This window comes from Eurosta solidaginis, chromosome 4 (genome assembly GCF_040869045.1).
Source record: "Eurosta solidaginis isolate ZX-2024a chromosome 4, ASM4086904v1, whole genome shotgun sequence".
NCBI classification, from domain to species: Eukaryota; Metazoa; Arthropoda; class Insecta; order Diptera; family Tephritidae; genus Eurosta; species Eurosta solidaginis.
The window spans coordinates 5,534,320-5,554,548 of NC_090322.1; the positions used below are offsets into that span (position 1 = coordinate 5,534,320).

Below are 20,229 nucleotides of genomic sequence, written 5' to 3' on the forward strand. Positions count from 1 at the left end.
TTGGTATGTAACTCTCCTCCCTTACTTACCCAAATGCCAATGCTTGCACATTATAAAGGCCCGGCGTAAGTAAACGCCAATATTCGCCACGTTGTGTTGTACGTATCGGTTTATCCTCGATACCGGAGACTACAATGCTTGCATCATTGATTGGATAACCACTGGCGTCTGTGACCAGGCCTTTAATACCAATATGCGCCAATTTCAATAGCTGTAACAGACTTCGTTTATTGCGTGCCCATTCAGCGGGTAATGCGGCAGCTGGCGGAAATTTACAACATGATAACTCAATGGTGAGCTCAAAACAATTGGTGTAGGCATAATTGAAATCTTGCATGCCACCATTTAGTTCATACCAATGAGCACCATTCGTTATGCCATCGGTGAATGTGTCATTGCAATTGTGTCCCTTTCGCATTATCGGATGATTATTGGAGTATGTGTGCGCCATTAGTTTGAAGACGCGATCGTCGGGAGTGAGACTCTCTTCGCAGCATTCATGATGAGCGCTGGTGATTGATTTGTGTTTTTTTTTTTTTAGGAAAAAAAAATGAATGATTATTTGTTGCAAGAAAATTTTTATTTATATGCTTATTCGAAGGGGTGACATCATTCTCTTCTAACTTTTTGTTTGATTAAATTAATTTTATTGATTTTTGTTTCTTCTATTCATAATTCAAACGCCTATTTAATTAAATCTGTTGAATTACATACTTATGGCACATACTTATGTAGTTACTCTATAGCTATGCAACTACAATTACAAATTCTCAATTTCTCTGCAAAAAAAATTTAAGAGTTTAAAAAGTTAGTCAAATAAAAGTTCCAAGTTTTTGTTAAATAAAATTTCGCTTTAAAACAAATCAAGGAGACTTTCATGGAATAGTTCATTAAATAAATAAAACAATACTAGGAGTACTTTTTTTGCTAATCAATTAATAGAGTTATCGCTTGATTGTATTTCGATTAATTGATTTGTTCAACGTTTATCAATAACTTTACTAATCGATTAAAATAATTTTATTTCCATCATTTGAAGGGACTTGCTTTCCAAGTCTTTAAATTGAAATTGATTTTGAGGACTAACTCAATACGGAAATAAAATATTTCGTTTTGCTTCTATATCAACGGGATTTACATAAAATCAATTAATTTAGTAAAAAATATGGAAGCTTTGCCTGATAAGTGAATTATTTGATTTGTCCAATTAATGCGATTTACTGTAGCGATTTGTGTAATCAAAATCAAAATAATTTAAATTAACTTTCTTGTATGGAAATATTTGCTTACATTGTTATAATAGTAAAAAAATTTTAAGATTCGAACTTGAGCTAGCATAAAAAAACCAAGAATGAAAATCAAATTATGTTAATAATTAAATTAATTTTCAAATTTTTAAGTTATTCAAAGAGAACTTGGTATTGAAATGTAACAATTGAAACTGAGCTCGATTGTGTGAATAAAGTACAAATTAATTTCAGCTTCAATCAGTTTTTTTTTTTGAGCGACAACACTTCATTGTATACAAACTGAAGCTAATTGACATTGATTTCACTTGGTTAGTCATAATCTATTTGATTTATCGAGATTATTTGCGTAAGCGATCAATCAAAATGAGAATAAATCCAAATAAAATGATTATCTGTTATAATTTGCTTATTCGAAACTATTGTGACAATGAAAATTAGAAAATTTTCAAAAAATTCGAAGAAAGTTAGATTTCGACTAAAAAAGTAATCAATTTTTTTTAACTTTTTATAAATATATAGCTATAATGAAAAGTAAAGTAAAAAATTTAGCTATAGTTTGAATATACAAATTACATTCATGTCATTTGAAAAGCTGATGATGGCTACCGCTGGTACATAAAATGGCAAGTAAGGAAGGCTAAGTTCGGGTGTAGCCGAACATTACATACTCAGCTGAGAGCTTTGGAGACAAAATAGGGGAAATCACCATTTAGGAAAATGAACCTAGGGTAACCCTGGAATGTGTTTGTATGACATGGGTATCAAATGGAAGGTATTAAAGAGCATTTTAAAAGGGAGTGGGCCATAGTTCTATAGGTGGACGCCATTTCGGGATATCGCCATAAAGGTGGACCAGGGGTGACTCTAGAATGTGTTTGTACGATATGGGTATGAAATGAAAGATGGTAATGAGTATTTTAAAAGGGAGTGATCCTTAGTTCTATAGGTGGACGCCTTTTCGAGATATCGCCATAAAAGTGGACCAGGGGTGACTCTAGAATGTGTTTGTAAGATATGGGTATCAAATGAAAGGTGTTAATGAGTATTTTTGTAAGGGAATGGGCCTTAGTTCTATAGGTGGACGCCTTTTCGCGATATCGCCATAAAGGTGGACCAAGGGGGACTCTAGAATCTCTTTGTACGATATGGGTATCAAATGAAAGGTGCTAATGAGTAGTTTAAAAGGGAGTGGCCTTAGTTCTATAGGTGAACGCCTTTTCGAAATATCGCCATAAAAGTGGACCAGGGGTGACTCTAGAATGTGTTTGTACGATATGGGTATCAAATGAAAGGTGTTAATGAGTTTTTTGAAAGGGAATGGGCCTTAGTTCTATAGGTGGACGCCTTTTCGAGATATTGCCATAAAGGTGGACCAGGGGTGACTCTAGAATGTGTTTGTATGTCATGGGTATCAAATTAAAGGTACTAATGAGGGTTATAAAAGGGAGTGGCTCTTAATTGTATATGTGAAGGCGTTTTCGAGATATCGACCAGGGTGACCCAGAACATCATCTGTTGGGAACCGCTAATTTATTTATATATGTAATACCACGAACAGTATTCCTGCAAGATTCCAAGGGCTCTTGATTTCGCCCTGCATAACTTTTTCATTATCTTCTACTTAATATGGTAGGTGTCACACCCATTTTACAAAGTGTTTTCTAAAGTTATATTTTGCGTTAATAAACCAATCCAATTACCATGTTTCATCCCTTTTTTCATATTTGATATAGAATTATGGCATTTTTTTTTAATTTTTCGTAATTTTCGATATCGAAAAAGTGGACGTGGTTGTAGTCCGATTTCGGGCATTTTTTATACCAAGATAAAGTGAGTTCAGATAAGTACGTGAACTAAGTTTAGTAAAGATATATCGATTTTTGCTCAAGTTATCATGTTAACGGCAAAGCGGAAGGACAGGCGGTCGACTGTGTATAAAAACTGGGCGTGGCTTCAACCGATTTCGCCCATTTTCACATAAAACAGTTATCGTCATAGAATCTATGCCCCTACAAAATTTCACACGGATTGGTAAATTTTTGTTCGACTTATGGCATTAAAAGTATTCTAGACGAATTAAATGAAAAAGGGCGGAGCCACGCCCATTTTGAAATTTTCTTTTATTTTTGTATTTTGTTGCACCATATCATTACTGGAGTTGAATGTTGGCATAGTTTACTTATATACTGTAAACATATCAAATTTTTTGTTAAAATTTGATGACAATTTTTTTTTTTTTAAGTGGGCGTGTTCGCCATCCGATTTTGCTAATTTTTATTTAGCACACAAATAGTAATATGAGTAACGTTTCTGCCAAATTTCATCATGATATCTTCAACCATTGCCAAATTACAGCTTGCAAAACCTTTAAATTGCCTTATTTTAAAAGTGGACGGTGCCACGCCCATTGTCTAAAATTTTACTAATTTTCTATTCTGCGTCATAAGGTCAACCCACCTACCAAGTTTCATCGCTTTATCCGTCGTTGGTAATGAATTATCGCAATTTTTCTGTTTTTCGAAATTTTCGATATCGAAAAAGTGGGCGTGGTTGCAGTCCGATTTCGTTCATTTTAAATAGCGATCTGAAATGAGCGCCCAGGAACCCACATACCAAATTTCATCAAGATACCTCAAAATTTACTCAAGTTATCGTGTTTACGGACGGACGGACATGGCTAAATGAATTTCTTTTTTCGCTCAGATCATTTTGATATATAGAAGTCTATATCTATCTCGATTAGTTTATGCCGTTACGGATTGCCGTTATGCGAACAAAGTTAATATACTCTGTGAGCTCTGCTCAGCTGAGTATAAAAATCAAATTCAGTTAGAAGATAATGAGATAACTCATTAATTACTTAGTTTACAAGCGCAATTTTATATTGTCGATTTATTTAGAGTAGTTGATAAACAATTGCATATATTTGATCATTAAAAAATAATGCTTTTTTTAATCAAAAAAGTTCGGGTCAAAAAATTTTCCTTGGTGAATGTTTATGGGATCCCGGGTATATTCATGACGAATCATGCATCTTTTTATTTTTCGGCCTTTTTTCAACAAAAACTACAAATAAAAGTTAAATCCAGACTTTTATTTTTTAAGAACAGAATAAAAGTCCCATAACTAAGAAACGGCTCATCCAAATGTAACGAATTTTTTAACAACCGATTTTCCCAAATATCTGGATTTGAAATCTGTAGGAATACTTCAAAATTTGTGTTCCTGATACTAGAAGCTTGCCATCGAAAAACCATAACCCTCTCTCATAGTTATACTTATACTTTTCCATTCCTGTTTCTCCGCCATAAAATTTGATCCAATTGAAATATTGTTTTGAAATTTGAATCACCGCTTTCTGTTGAAAAAAGGATTATGCATGAATAAAAACTAGTTTCATTTGGATGGGCCGTTCCATAGTTATAAGGCAAGACTTTTATTCTGTCGTTAAAAAATAAAAAAACCGTATTTAACTTTTATTTTCGGATTTCATCATTTTTTTCGAACTATTAAGTTAAAGATCCGGCATTTGTAAAAAATCAATCACGCTTGTAAGTCAGTCACAATACACTTCATCCACTTTACTTACATTGAATTATCATAGGGATAACTCGCCACAATTGCGCCACCATGAAAATTCGCCGATAAGACAAACGGTTTACTTAAAACCCAATTTATGATGGCCGCTGTCTCTGGTTGACGATTGTGCGAACGGAATTGTGTGACTTGTTGATTTTCCAAACGATCGGGAAAGTCACGATTCAAATCGATGCCAGCAGCATTTGTGCGCCCAACATAATTCGGAAGTGATTCGCAAGTACCTTCCTGGAAATAGAAAATGTTGTGCAACAAGAAAAAAACAAAAAAAAAAAAGAACGCGACATTTGATAGAGAATTACTAATTTTTGTATTAAATATAAAAATGATAATATAAGAAAAAAAATGTGAATATGTAAAAAAGTGAGATATTGATAAAGCAGAAAATGCAACAAATAGGCCACGAAGAGATAACAGAGGGCAAGGCACGACGAGTAACTAATAAATAATGTAATTAGTTCGTATTTTCATAATTTTATTGGAACAAATACTTTTAAGTAGTCTAATAATGTGTTTGTTAACCCTTTTACGGCCAAATGTGCAACGCTGTACGTTTTACGTGGGATTACTGTAAAATCAGAAGGGAGAAGAGCAACCATAAAGCGTAGAGGGGATAGGACTAAATCCACTAACAACGGAGCTAGAAATTAGCTAAATGATTTTTTCTTTTTCCGATTTTCGACGTAAAATAAAGTTACTAAAAATATCCAATATATGGCTATGACAGGAGTACAGTCTCTAGACCCTGCTAGTTAATATTACCGCGGTAAGACATGCTTATCATAAGAGGCGACTTCAATATACCTACCGAAGGTTTGACGAGTCAAAAACAAAAGAACTTTCCCACAGCAGTCGTGATAACTCCAGCAGGTGTTAATACCGGTGTGTGCCCGATTCATATCCGGCAAGGATCTGCCAACACCAAAAATATTCCCAACAGCAACATTACAATCTTTACTACTTAATTTACAGTGCAATTTTCTGGTGAAGCCAAGTACGGAGAAGGTGATTCAGTAATTTTGAAGTAGGTACTTATTGAGGGGTGTACCGTTTCTTTCTTTTCTTATGATTTCAAGCATCTGATAGCGTTTAAAAATTAAGATTATAATAAATTTTTTATGATAGGTTAATATACCTAAATAGTATTATTCGTATGTTTTTCTTTTATCATATGGTCGTTGAACGCGAATCCATTGGTCATTTAAGGGTTAATGTGCCAATATAGCAGATGGCATACAGTGACAGCTGTTCCAGCTTACGCTTATGTACGGGTGATTTAATTTTTGTCATTTACCGTATTTTTGTTAAGTTATAAGTAAAAGCAATGCAAATATGCATACAGTGGGCACTAAAAGTTAACGGATAAAGACAAATTATGTTTTGCTCAAACGAAATATATGTGTCATTAAATTTATTAACGAAGTGGATGACCGTCAGTCGATTAGTAATATTGTGGCGAATTTTAACATCACTAAGGGTATTAAATAAAGGCACAACAACAATAAAGCAAGCCGCCACTCTTGTGTACGTAAACAAATCAATCATCATTTACTCACATACATACAAGGCAACGGAGAGATACGCACAAACACATGTAATCATCAGCCGAAGTAGTACTCACATATACACACGCATATGGCTACAAACTACAAATATACATGTATATGGCTGGTAACCAAGCATGAAGTTCGCGAAATTACTAGACCTTAGGAGAAATGGGTGAACGAAGAAACCGAGAGTATAAAAGCAGCGCAAGCTGAGGCATAACTAATCAGTTTTGATTTAAGCACACTATTGGTTGTGAAGTAAAAGTGTTATTGTGAAGTACTCCCAATGTAGTTTAATAAAGACCATTTTGCATTATTGAATATTAGAGTTACTTATTCAACAGTTTAGCGAATCGAACGTTAGCAGAAGGTTTGGAATAAGCGAAATTGCCCAAAATTCGTTACAATATAAACCGCAACTTAATAACAAAGCCAACGAGTAAATACATTTAAAACGGAAAAATAAACAAAAATCTCGAACATAAAGTACACAAATTTCTAGCTAGCTTATTTGTCAAAAGAAGTTAAGCAAGAAAAATATGCGAACCGTATGCTGTTTTTAATTCAGTTTATAGTTTTAAAAGCTGGCAAATGATTCCGTAGTTGCCGTGGATAAAATTGTTTGCCAATTCTTGCACCGTTGTAAAATTCTAGTATATGAAGCAGAGACACCTTTGGTGAAAGGGAAAAGTATTCATATTGTGGCGAAATTTCGATACGACACTATACCGCTAGTAATAAATGGTGGACAACAACAACAGCAAGGCAAGCATATGAAATAGAAACAACAACCTTACCTTACATAAACTATAGATATACATACATGTATACAGCAAATAGGAGACGCAGCCAATGAGAAAAGTAAATAAACAACTAATCGAGATGGCTGTTCGCGAAAGATCTAGTCTGTGAGAAATAAACGAAGGAGGCAACTGAGTGTATAAAAGCAGCGCAGTCCAGGTGATAGGATTCAGTTTGATTTTAACACACAATAAGGGTAGTATGCCAACACATTAAGTTGTGGAGATCTATTACCATAATAGTGCTGTTAAAAAAATAGCATTTTACGTACAGAACATTTGAGTGCTTTTATTCGACAGCTTAGATATTCGAACGATAACAGTAGTTGCAGAATAACCGACAATTCTTAAAATTCACAACGATATTCTCCCGTACAATGGTATACTTTAAATCATAGAAATCCAAAAATGATCGAACAGTATTTTTTCGGCACCTTTAAGGCTGCATTTCGGGGGAAAACTATAAACACAACGGTCCTCATATATTGACTACTCTACTCCTTCCAGCTCCATTATTTTAAGGTAAATACTTTTGGCGCTCAATGTAATAAGTAATCAGATATGTAAAAAACATTTACCAACAATATCAGCAAACAACAAACGAACCAAAATAAGTGGAGCAATATTTATAAAATTAGCAAAAATTAAAAAAAAAACTGTATTGCTAGTATTTCAACCTCTTACGGTTTGAAGGTATTTTTGTAAAGCAGCTACAAGAAGCCCAGCAGTGGTTTAATGAAGTATATTTATTACGCCTGTACTTGACCTCTCGTGGTATATACAAGTTTTAACATTCGCTGCAGCAGCCGAAGTTGGGAATTTCAACCAAAATTTACATTCAACACAGGAAGCCACAAAATGTAAATACATAAACGAATTATTGGATAATGCGAGCGATGGTGGAGTATTGAATAACACCACACAAGTTAAACAAGACTTGAAAACAAATTAAGTGATGAAATGAAAAATTTAATCACAATTACCTAAGCAGTTTTATAGTAAAAAACTAAATTTTGTACACATGGCAGACGTTTATTAAAACCTGTCTGTCACAGCAGGGAATAAACTTCGTAGCTCCGGCCTTATCCAACCTATTTACAGCATCTCTACTGCTCGGCTACATTCCAAACAGGTCACATGCTCACCTGGTAAGTTAAGGTCAAGGTAGTATTCATACCAAAGCCAGGGAAGTTCCCGTCGTATCGACCAATTAGCCTTAGTGCGAGGTCAACCTAAACAAACTCCCTTTGTGACTCGCTTTTGGACTCAATTTGCCTATCTGTCAGGAAAATTCACGGATATTACTATTCACTGCAACAAGGAAAAAATTGAAAAGGCTCTGGTGTCTATAAATGTAGACCCCTGCAGTTTGATTGACGTCTCAGGGAAGATAACAAGACACATCAAGCTATCGAACAAGCTTTGGTTGACAATGATATAAGCCCAACGATCATTCGCTGGGTGCTATCTATGCAAAAAAAAAAAAAACAAAGAAATCAGTCTTATGCCGGGCGGGATAACTGAGTCAATTGGGGCAACTAGGGGATGTCCCCAGAGGGTGTTCTCTCTACCTTCTTGTGGGTCCTAGTCACATCACATGGATGCACAAGTAAACAATATCCAATCACATTCAACTGGCCTTCGCATCACAGAAAGGTGGTGTGATACCAAAAGATTGTCCATCAAACCTAACACAACTGTCCTAGCGCCTTTTGCCCGCAAAGAAAACCGCCCATGTCAGAACCATCCCTGGGTAGCACAAAAGTCCTAATTAAATTTTCAGTGTTTCAATCGGGATATAAATTATTTAAAATTTTCGACAATTCCTCAAAGGCTTGATCTCTAAAAACAACGTTTAAAACTATTCATCGGACATAAAAAAAACTAAATATTCGATATTCGAAAAAAGAGGTAAACAGACTAAAAAAAGCTCGTTAATCACCCTAGTTAGCCGCTTGAAAAAGCTCGTAACAAATGTTTAGCCAATCTAAAATCAATTTAGATGCAACGCCAATAAGCAAAGCGAATACGAGACGCATATTAAACATTTTAACAATGACAATTTGTTGATATGAACGTATCATACATACATATGTTCACAGATTAAAGCCCTGTTTAGGAATGACATAAAAAATTAACATAATATTGGCTATAAACAAATTGAATAAAGTGCTAAGAAAACACTTTGCATGCTTATTAAACAAACATACATATAAAAGAAAAATATTGCAAAAGAAATTAAATGAATTTAAAAACAAACACACGTGCCAACCAGAAATGCCATCGTAACGAGAAAAAAAAAACACGAAATTGTATAGCATAGTGAAACTATGTGTTGTATATATTTTCTTATTTTCCCTTCATTCGAGTGAGAAAATCCTTCACTTTTTCCAACAAAGAAAAATGCTCCTTAAATTTAAAATTGCCCTTACATATTGTAACGAATTTAGGGAAATTCCGCCTATTCCAAACCTTCTGCTAACGTTCGAATCGCTAAACTGTTGAATAAATAACTCCAATATTCAATAATGCAAAATGGCCTTTATTAGACTACTTCACAATAACACTTACATATACTTCACAACCAATAGCGTGCTTAAATCAAAGCTGATTACTGACTACTCAGCTTGCGCTGCTTATATACTCTCGGTTTCCCTGTTCACCCATTTCTCCTAAGATCTAGTAATTTCTTGAACTTAATGCTTGGTTAGCAACCATATACATGTATATTTGTAGTTTGTAGCCATATGCGTGTGTATATGTGAGTACTACGTCGGCTGATGACGATATGCGTTTGTGAGTATCTCTCCGCTGCCTTGTATGCATGTATGTAAATGATGATTGATTTGTTTACGTACATACGAGTGGCTGCTCAGTATCGGATTAGTGATGACAGTATGGCTTAGGGATGCTAATATTCGTCAAAATATTTATAGGTAAAAAAATTATTTATATAATTACATAAGCAATAGCACAACTTGTAACCCCTTATATTTGCTTTACTTGTATGTATGTCACTCTTTCATACCAAATAATAAAAACAGTGTTACGTCTACGCACCAGTAATAACGTGCTTATTACACATTTTTTTGTTCAACTGAGAAATTAAAAGCATTCATTTCGAAATATCCCACTTTTCGTGCTGTTAAATTGCGGGAATCCCTTTTACCATTTTAGCTAATTTTTTGTAAAAAAAAAAAATCTCATGAATGGAAGAAAATCCCACGTTTTGGCATTACTGGTGCCAACAATCATTCCTTCAATTATGAAAAATAACGATAAATTCGCTTGTAGTATGTCGGAGGCAACGGTGGCGTATGAGCAATATTTTAATACAAAGAAAGTTTATTCAGATGGCAGAAGGTTCATTGATGTTTAAATATCGTATGATAATATATTTTTATATTTGTATAAGTATTATATTTATTAGTATTTTTTCACTGAATTTAAATGTTAAGAATTCATATTTGGAAATGGAAATTATTTGTAGAAATAGTCGAGCAAAATATATAGAAGATTAAGTTAATAAATAGCGAATACCGAAGAAGGTTTATTGATGAGCTGTACGAGCTCTACGTAGACATCAACATGGTCCAGCGGCTAGTCCATGCTATGCGAATGAATAATGATGCTCTGGCTAAGAAAGTAATTTAATGAAATGGCCTATGAAAGCAGAATAGGGCGGCCCCCACTCCAGGTGAAAACCGTTTTAATTTCCTTCGGTGTTACCAATTGACGCCAGTTAGCCCAACGAAAAAGCGATTGGCACGACTTGTTGCATGGCTGCCCCCATGGATTGCCATTTGATCTTATTATACAAATATATTCTATTATATATCTACTACTATTTCGATAAAAACTCTGGCCCTGTGCATATTTGGTACAATGCCACAGTATTAGAAGCTTCGTTACGTCATTGTGCGGCTGGTAATGAAAGCTAAACAACAAAAACAGCAAGGCAAGTAGATGAAACAGAAAACAGCCACACATACGTATACAGCATAAAGAGCGCATATTACTCGGGCATATATACACATATGCATAGAATGGAACAGAGAATAGAAGATGCCGAGATGTACACAGCAATAAAAAGCGCATAAGACTTTAAATAAACCTCAGATAAACATGTAATCCAATATGAGATACAGAAACGAGAAATAGACAAGCAACTGTTCAAGAAGGCTGTTCGTAAATAGTCTAGACCCTGGAGAAATAGGCGAGACAACTGAGAGTATAAAAGCAGCACAAGCTAAGGAATAGTCAATCAGTTGGATTTCCACACGCTGTAAGTGAAGTACGCGGGTAATTTTATTGTGAAGTACTACTACCATAGTAGTGTTGTAAATAAACATTTTGCTATACTCCACATTTGAGCTATTTATTCGAGAGTTCAGCGTTCTTATTAATTAATGTAGAATAATTATGTTTCTGTTTCACTCAGCTGATGATATCGCTTCTGTAGCTGAGCAGCTTTAGATCTCATGCATGACAAACCCTCTGCACATTAACAACTTGGCAAAAAATAAAAATAACATAATGAACGGTATTAGCCTAGTTTTCTTGAGGCACTTCAGAGCTGTACGCTGCCACAACGTACAAAGAAAAAACAAAAATAACGTTTTGAAAAAAAAAAAAAAAAATGCGAAAATCTATTGAGCGATATGTTGCAATTTTAAACTGATCTATGCTGGCAGAATGAGTGACTTTAATTGTTGTTGCCGTTTCCATGGTTTAAGTTGTGTAAGTGGGTATTTGTATGTTTTTTTTATTTGTACACAAGGGTGGTCTACTTTCAGCTGAAATTTATGTAATCTACCCAAAAGACTACTTCCTTCTATTTTAAAAGAATCATATATATTATTTCCAATTGCTGTTTTTATATACGGGTCCCTTTTTCGCTCTCATTTGGAATCCAAATCTATAAATAAAGTTTTGGTTGTAAAGATGGAGATTCGGGCTATTGGCGAGCTTTGGCAGTTTTGGTCGGAGAGCTTTTGTTTAGCTATATTTTATTAAAATAAATTGTTAAAAATAAACGATTGTGAGCACACAAAGAAATCTATTTGTACGATGGCACTATTGTGAATATTTGCACTGCATTACCGGCAGTAGCTACCATACGCCAGATGGCAGCGCAAGCTGTAAGCTGTAAGTTTTAATTGATTGATAGAACAGCTGATTTCTGTTGATATTTGATAAGAGACTTTTATATTGGTTGCGCAAGTTGCGCACGGGTCCGGCTCGTATAAATAATAAATAATTATGAAATTTAAAAACAAATTCCAGGTTTTTCAGAGACTTAACTCATCCAAAATTTAGATTTTGCATACTACGAAAATTCATTTTTACCACAAAAGCTTTTTCGGTAATAATTTTATTTAAATAATAACGTAGCTGATGGAGGCTAAGAAATTTTACACAAAAAATGTACTCTGCGAAAATGTCACCCTAGCAAATGGTTTCACTTTAAGACTTCCTGATATATGTGTATGGGGCATTCTATGCCAACCCAACCAACCGATGAAATTAGCCGATTTCGCTAAAAGTTGCACATCTTTGTTATCCTACGAGAAAGGTTTGAATCCCACTGCCGGGAGAAAAGGTTTTGAAGAGATTTACAAGGTAAAATCGAAACAACTGTCGCCGTGTGTCCTAAGAATTAAATAAAAAAGAAAAAAATCCATAAATGAAACAACCTAATGTGCATAATAAATATATACTGACGAACCTTATATATATACAAGTAATTATATTTATGGCATGCTGTATCACCAAGCACCACAACGGCAAAAAAAATGATTTTACAACCAAACACCAAGTAGTGTTTAGTATTTAGTGCAAAAAATTTAGCAAGAATTTTTAATTCCCATTTTTATAGTAGAATTTAGCAATACCTTTTTTTCCGTGAATTTTTTTTTTTGCAAATTCTTAATATGTAGTAAAATTTACCCTTCTTATACTCAAAGCTGTTTTAAAATTTATACTTTTAAAAAGGAAAGTTCGGTATACAAATTCCCGCATTTTTTTTTTTTTTTTTGCAGTAAGTAATTCTTCGTTATTCTTCATTCGGGAAAAAGATATTTTCGCCGGCAATAGCTACTTCCTTACAAAAAAAAATCTGAAAAATTGATATTTTGATGGTTCTGATATTATTGCAAACAAATTTCCATAACCTGTTTTTTATTATTTTTTATTTTTTTTTTTTTTTATTATATAACAGTTCACTACACTTTTTCATATTCTGTTTTCATATTCTGCAACAATTTTTTTTTATTTAATAGAGCGTAAAAAAAATTTTTTAATATATATTTTTTTGTTTTGTACTAGAATTTTTTCGAATACTTTTTTATTCGAGCACAATTTTTGTTTAAGGGGAGATTTTTCCTGCTGTTTTTTTTTTTTTTTTGTTTTCTGCTGGCATTTTTTATTTGTTCCTGCTAATTTTTCTGTTTATATTCAATAATTTAATTGGAAAAAATGCTGCACTAATTAAAAAAAATTTTGAAAGTGCTAGTTAACGTATGGCACGTCGATTTGTATGCAATTATATATTTTTCGCACATTTATAATATGTTAAATTAAATTTTTTTATGTATGCTGATTTTTCGTATTTTCTTAAAGTTTACCACTCAAAGTTTTCTAAATTTTATAATTTTTGCAGTTTGAATAAAATTTTTTTTTTAAATGTTTTTATAATTTTTAAATTTTTATTTATTTTTTTGTTTTCAAAATGATTTGCAAGTGCATATTCATTCGGAATTTTTTTTGCGTACAGAATGAATGAAATGAAATAAAAACAGCAAAAAAAGTATCAACAATTTTCCTTTTTGAATTTTCCGGACAGCCAATGATTTTGCGTTTTTTTTAATTTCGAAACTTTTATTTTATACCTATAATTTTTGAGTAAAATTTTCTTTCAAAACGATTTTACGAGTGGCCATTCTTTCCGAAACAATTTTTTTTTGTCCAGAATGAAGGCAAGTGAAGAACAGCAGAACAAGTGTAAAAACATGTCGGAAATATTCTTTTCGAATTTTCCGCATAGCCAATGATTTTTTGTTTATGAGTGGTGAATTTTCATTACAAATTTTTTTACACACAAAACCAAATACATATATGTTGTTTTAGTAATTTCTGTTGAAACTGAATGCGTAAATATTTTGTTCAGCAAATTTTGAAAATTTTGTGCGATTTTTTTTTTTTTTCAGAATAAATGTTCATATCAATCGAAGCACAATGCATACAACAATAACAGCATAACATTGAGGTGCTGTAAATAAAAAGAATAAGTTCAAAAACAACAAGAAATTCAGCCTCTTAAAGTTGTCTTTGAAAGCGTGTTTAGGAACGAAGGCAAATCATTGAATGTGATCGTTTTATATGCTCACATACATACAAACATTTACAAAACAATTCAAAGTACAAATGTCATTTAATAGCAACAAGATCTGCAAGCGGTTAACCGTTTGTTGTTGTATTAATGAAATAAATAACAACAGCATCTACAACAACATCAAGCAACAATAGCAAAGCTAGCAGCAGCATTTACCTGATAAACGCGCATGCCAATCTAACACAAGACAAGTTAAGAACACAACAACAAAAACTGTTAGAAGAAATAGCAGTAAATAGTTTTGTTATAAATTTGTCAACCCTCAAGAATACTAAATTTCAAAACAAAAACTTGATACATTATGAAAATATTTTGCATTATAGTGTGTTGAGAAAAAAAGAAACAACTCTAAGTAATGTATTTATTGTCATCTCAGGGGCTCACGATAACACGACACATCAAGTTATCGAACAAGCTGTGATTGTCTGTTGAGCTGGGCGGGACATCTTAGCCAATTGTGGCTGCTAGGGCATATGAGCTCCTGCAGTTACTGAAATCCAAATCCAATTTGACACACAAGGGTATGCAGATGGCTTAGTAATCTACATCAAAGGGATGCACGAGAAAAAACTGGCACAGTGAAGAAAACTATCCATGCCAGAATCATCCCTGCGTGGCACTAAAATCAGATTTTCAATGGATGCAATGTACATAACCCCCTCGTGGAATGCTCATCTACATACTACCTTAAACAAAGCAACAAGAGCCTTCTTCGCTTGCACTCGTGTCTATGTGAAAACATGAGGGCTATCTTACAAAATGGGTTACTGGGCAGTAAATACTATTGTGCCGCGAATAGTCACATTGGCTTCCTTAGATTGGTGGCCGGAGACCATGCATCACTGCATCGACTAGTTAGTATTGGCATAATGGGATGCAAGGAGGAATCAAAATCTGATGAAAAAGGCAAACGGCGCTAGACCAAGCTTTAAGAAATCTATGCCAATGTGATGAAACCCCACTGTTTTCCAAGCAAAAATCCATGCAATAGAAGTTTGTGGTAGATAATGTCTACGAGGAGGTTTATCCTCGAGGAGTATCCTCCTTACGTCGAAGATCCAGATATTCTTAAGTGCCTTGAAGTCTTACACAATTACTGAATAGGTACATTGAATTCCTAAATAATCTGGGAGCCAAAAACAAGGTTTTGTTAGGATGGGTTTCCGGCCATCAGGAAGAAAGGGTAGTGAACAGGCAGACTACCTAGCCAAGCAGGGTGCTTTAGAAGCATTCTCTCATCCAGAGGCCTTTTGTGAATTCACAAAAGCGCACACTAGGGAAACTATAAGTAACTGGGAAACAAGAAGTTCTGACGACACTGGTTTGAATGCGCAAGGCAAATTGTCTATACTCCCAGCAAGGTGAGTATCAGCCAAACTCATGAATCTAAGCTGAGAGAATCCACTAACTCTCACTGGGGCATTGTAGTCTTGCATCTAGGTGGCGTTACTCTTAACCTCTTCGTGATATGGAGAAAATAGAAAGCCCGAATAAATAGATACTTAAGTACATAAAAAGTGTCCGTTTACAGTAATAGGCTGAAAGAAGAACTGCAAAGCTATTGACGACTTGATATTCTAATATCTGGGTAAAAAATAACGCATATACATATGAATATGTATGTTGGCCCTTATTGGAGAGAGATTAAGGTTGTCGCACGAAGATAAAATACTGAATTTTTTTTTTCATATCTAAAACCCAAAATCGATAATTCCATAATAGATGATATCATGCATTTAAGTCCGGGACCTAGGTATTACCGCTTGAAAAAATGAGGCTGGAAAAAATATTTTATTTGATTTGCAAGGACCTAATATGCATACAGATGGACATCTCAACGCCTACAAATAATACCGCATAAACTAAGTGAGGCGGCTCGAATGTTCGGGAAATCAAACAAATCTCTCCGTCGGATACCGAGCTCGTACCGGATTAATATACAGAATCTTTTCTGCATTCATAGCAGCACAAAAAATCCGAGATATTAAGTCTTTAAATTCAATTAAGGCAATAATATCTCATAGCACATTATCTAAGAGTGTATTAGAGTGTAAGCAATACCTGGGAAGAATCGGGATAGGTAGAAACATACATCATCATCGGTCGAAGGTTGTATCGTAGATATTCCAATCAGATTGGCCGACCAAGCCGGAATGCGTGGAACCCAGCGCGAGACTGCAAAGTCTCTAAAATTATGTGCAGGCCTTACAACCTTAGATTAACAAAACTATTATCATTGAAAAAGGGGGACTGTAGGCTCATGATGGGTATTCTGACTGGACACTGCCTTTTGGCGTTACATGCTTTTAAATTAAGCCTTGCCAGTGAGTGCCCTTCGCTCGCAAGGCTAAGACTCCAGCTACTAGGAGTGGCACAACTATCAGATCTAGAAGCAGCAAGTAGCATAGGTCATAGAAAGCTTCTAGTATTTGAATAGAGGATGGAGCTATTCTATAACATGGGTTTTGGTTTCTAATAGAGTTTTTCAGTTTAGTCGTTGAGCAAATTTCTGGTAACACTATGGACTCATTCAGTATATGTTAAGTCTAAGTTACAAGAAGAAATTTTCTATATTTGATATACTGCGAGAAGTGCAATAAGTTGAATGAACAACTTAAATACATTTTCCGGAAAAATTTACTATCAAACTATCGACAGAAAAAAAGGATGGTTTTTCAAAAATTTACTTTGTATATCGCCTTTATGTCACTTGGTAGGCCTAGGCCTGTCGTTTGTTAATCACTATGTTCTCTCTCGTTTTTTTTTGTCAAAGCCCCCAGCGGGGTGGAGAGGGGGGGGAGGGGGGCGGATGGCCTGAAGGTTTAATGTGGCCATATAAATCGTTCCCGAGATGGTCGGGCTAGGACCTTAATGGTGCTGTGTTACCGGAGCATACCAGATCTGTATCCGGCAAAGGACCATCACGTCGATAACACTCCACAAAGTCTTCGGGGAGAAACCTTATCGCTACAACAACAACAAACTATCGATACTGTTCATAGTGCCATCGATAGTTTTGCAGCCCTGACTGAAAGGTTAAGCACAAATACTTAAATATTTGTCGTAGAGCATCGTGGCCTAATAATAATAATAATCACGATAGCGTTAGCTTTCACAAAATATTATTATGTAAACGTAATGATTGCTGCCTTTTATAACAGAGGAATGTAAAAAATAATTGAAAACGTTTGTGACAGTAAATATTTTTAGTTTACTAACGCAAAAACCTCATTACCTCAACAGAAAAAAAATGCAATAACCGCAGAGCAGCATTGTGCCTCCACATATGACATAAATCACGCCTACACCCTCTCAATTTAATTACCACTAAGCTACACATTTCTAGTGTACTTATTTATGTATTTGCTACTCTTCATTCAACAAAATTTTCTAGCAAAAAAAAAAAAGTAGAAAAAATCACACGAAAAGCACACATTTCCTATTTTCCTTTCTAATGAAAATATCAACAGCGCTTTCGTCACACAACAGCGCCTACATTAAATGAATGATAGTTATTATCTATTGTTATTGTTATTTTTGTTGTTTTATGTTGTTTTTGTGTAGAGTTTTAACTACTATCTGCTAATATGAGTCGTGGCATCTATTTAGTTCAAGCGAATTGTGAATGCTTAAATAAATTTTAGCGTCATCATATTTTTGTTGTTGTTGTTTTTGTTTTGTCTCAAAAACTCCACCGTTGGCCCATATTGATTTTTCACCAAAAACTTACATACAATCAGGTGTACACATCTACATACATATAAACACAGTGAAACCTCCCTTGGGCGCAATCCCACTGTCAGCCAAGCTTTTGTCCGCTCAAAAGTGGTGTCCGATCAAGAGAGTGAGTAGCTATTTTAAAATGTTACAATTTTTTATTACTCACATCCTTCTATTTTAAAGACCAATTTTTATATTACACTGTTCTGTTCTAAAGAGAGTAAGCCTGTGCTTCAGTGGAGATCTTAGAACACCAACAGTGCTAAACGGATGGGGCAACGGCGTGGAAATGTCGGTAGATACGATATACTTATAAACCGGTTGAACCAATCTTATGGAACCAGGATGGTCTCTAGTGTACCTGTCTGGTAATAAAATGTTCGTTCTCACACGTCATGCGCTTACGGAGAGTTCGCGTCCGTCCAAGAGAGGTTTTTGATTGAATTGTTATGAAAACGGGTTTCAATGTCCGCCGATAAGAGGTTTGTGTCTGCTCACTAGAGGTTTTTCACCCCATTTTATAGCAAATAATTGTTCTAAAAATTGTACCTAAAACTTGGCGCATTAAAAACTGTCCGGCCAAGGGTGAGTTGTGAAACAAAAACTCACAGCAAAACAATAAAAGGTGACAAATTTGTCGGATCTATTAAGCGAGCCCATAATGAAATAAAACGAAGTGTGTCAATATTAAAACGAAAAGGTGAAGTCAATATTACAAAATGGAGCCGCATTTGACAATGTTCGCACTTGACTTTTCTGTAGTATTGATTTTTTTTTCAGTATCACAAAAAACACTACATTCTACCCTTTCTGAAATATTTTCTTAGGTCGATAGTAATGTCTTATTTCTGTAAAAGAGGTAAGGCTCGCTGGCAATACTCCCATTTTTTGGAATTAAATTCCGCGGAAATTATTTCACTGCATGAGAACTATAGCGCTCCTGAGAGGAAATGGCGGCGTTTTAGTCAACGGAACTGAATAGCGTGATATTCGGGTATCACATTGTTTACAACTAAAAATGGCAACACACCGTTGAAGTTACAGATGAGTAAGTGGGGTAATACGCAAACTCGGGATTTACGGTATACAGGCCCAAAACCCAACATTTACCTATGTAAACCCAGCGTTGGGAGGTAGGTTCATTCAAGTCTCACAAATGGATGTATGGGTTAAAAATATAAAGCGGCAGAGGTTTTACAACAACGATCGTTCAAAAAATCAGAGCTTATAGATTTACCTGATGGCTAAAAAGAAGTCTGTGGCTTATCAAATATTTATTTTAAACGGTTGTAGCTAACCCTGAAAACGTTTAGAATAAAATGAAATACTATCGGTCTTATTATCAAACCAGATAGACGTTGTTCTGACTTTACCTATCCACCTGTGTCACCTCTGTCTCACCCCATCTCTTCCTCTCTTATTTCATCTCCGCTCTGCGTTTTTTCCAGTTAACCTTAATCGTACCAAATTTCCCTATCCCTTTCATTCTTCCGTAAATCTTCCTATTTTCCTCTTACTCCTCCTGCTGTGACTCTTATCTAAGTCTAACTCTCACTTTTACTCTTAAATTTATTCTTATTGTTTTCTTACTCCTCCTGTAAACATCTTATTCATACTTTTTCTTAAACCATTATCCTTATTCTTACTTTCAATCCCACTCTCCATCTTACTCTTGTTCCTTTACTTTTTCGCATTCCCTCAAACTTTATTCAGTCTCCCTTATCCAATTACTCGTTTTTCTTTTATTTCTTTCGATGCACCTTTTCCAATGTGTAGATGTATCGAGGTTGGCTTTTTCCCGCACATTGCATTATAAGGTAGTAAAAAAGTAGCAAAATAGTACCACAAATTTTCCCTCCCTACTTCTTTAAAATACGTGACCGGATTATGAGGGCTGGACAGTTTTTGTTGTTATACTACTG

The 20,229-nt window shown here is 34.7% G+C and overlaps 1 protein-coding gene across 15 annotated transcripts in view; it reads right to left on the reverse strand.

The window, feature by feature from the left end:
* svr (Carboxypeptidase D svr) overlaps positions 1–20,229 on the reverse strand; it is a 98,955-nt gene that overhangs the window by 21,096 nt on the left and 57,630 nt on the right. For all 15 annotated transcript variants that reach the window (XM_067779779.1, XM_067779778.1, XM_067779790.1 and 12 more), the window contains 2 exons: positions 4,840–5,075; positions 30–509 (listed from right to left, as the gene is read on the reverse strand). In XM_067779779.1, the coding sequence (XP_067635880.1) occupies positions 30–509; positions 4,840–5,075 (716 nt within the window). The remainder of the gene's footprint in view (positions 1–29; positions 510–4,839; positions 5,076–20,229) is intronic.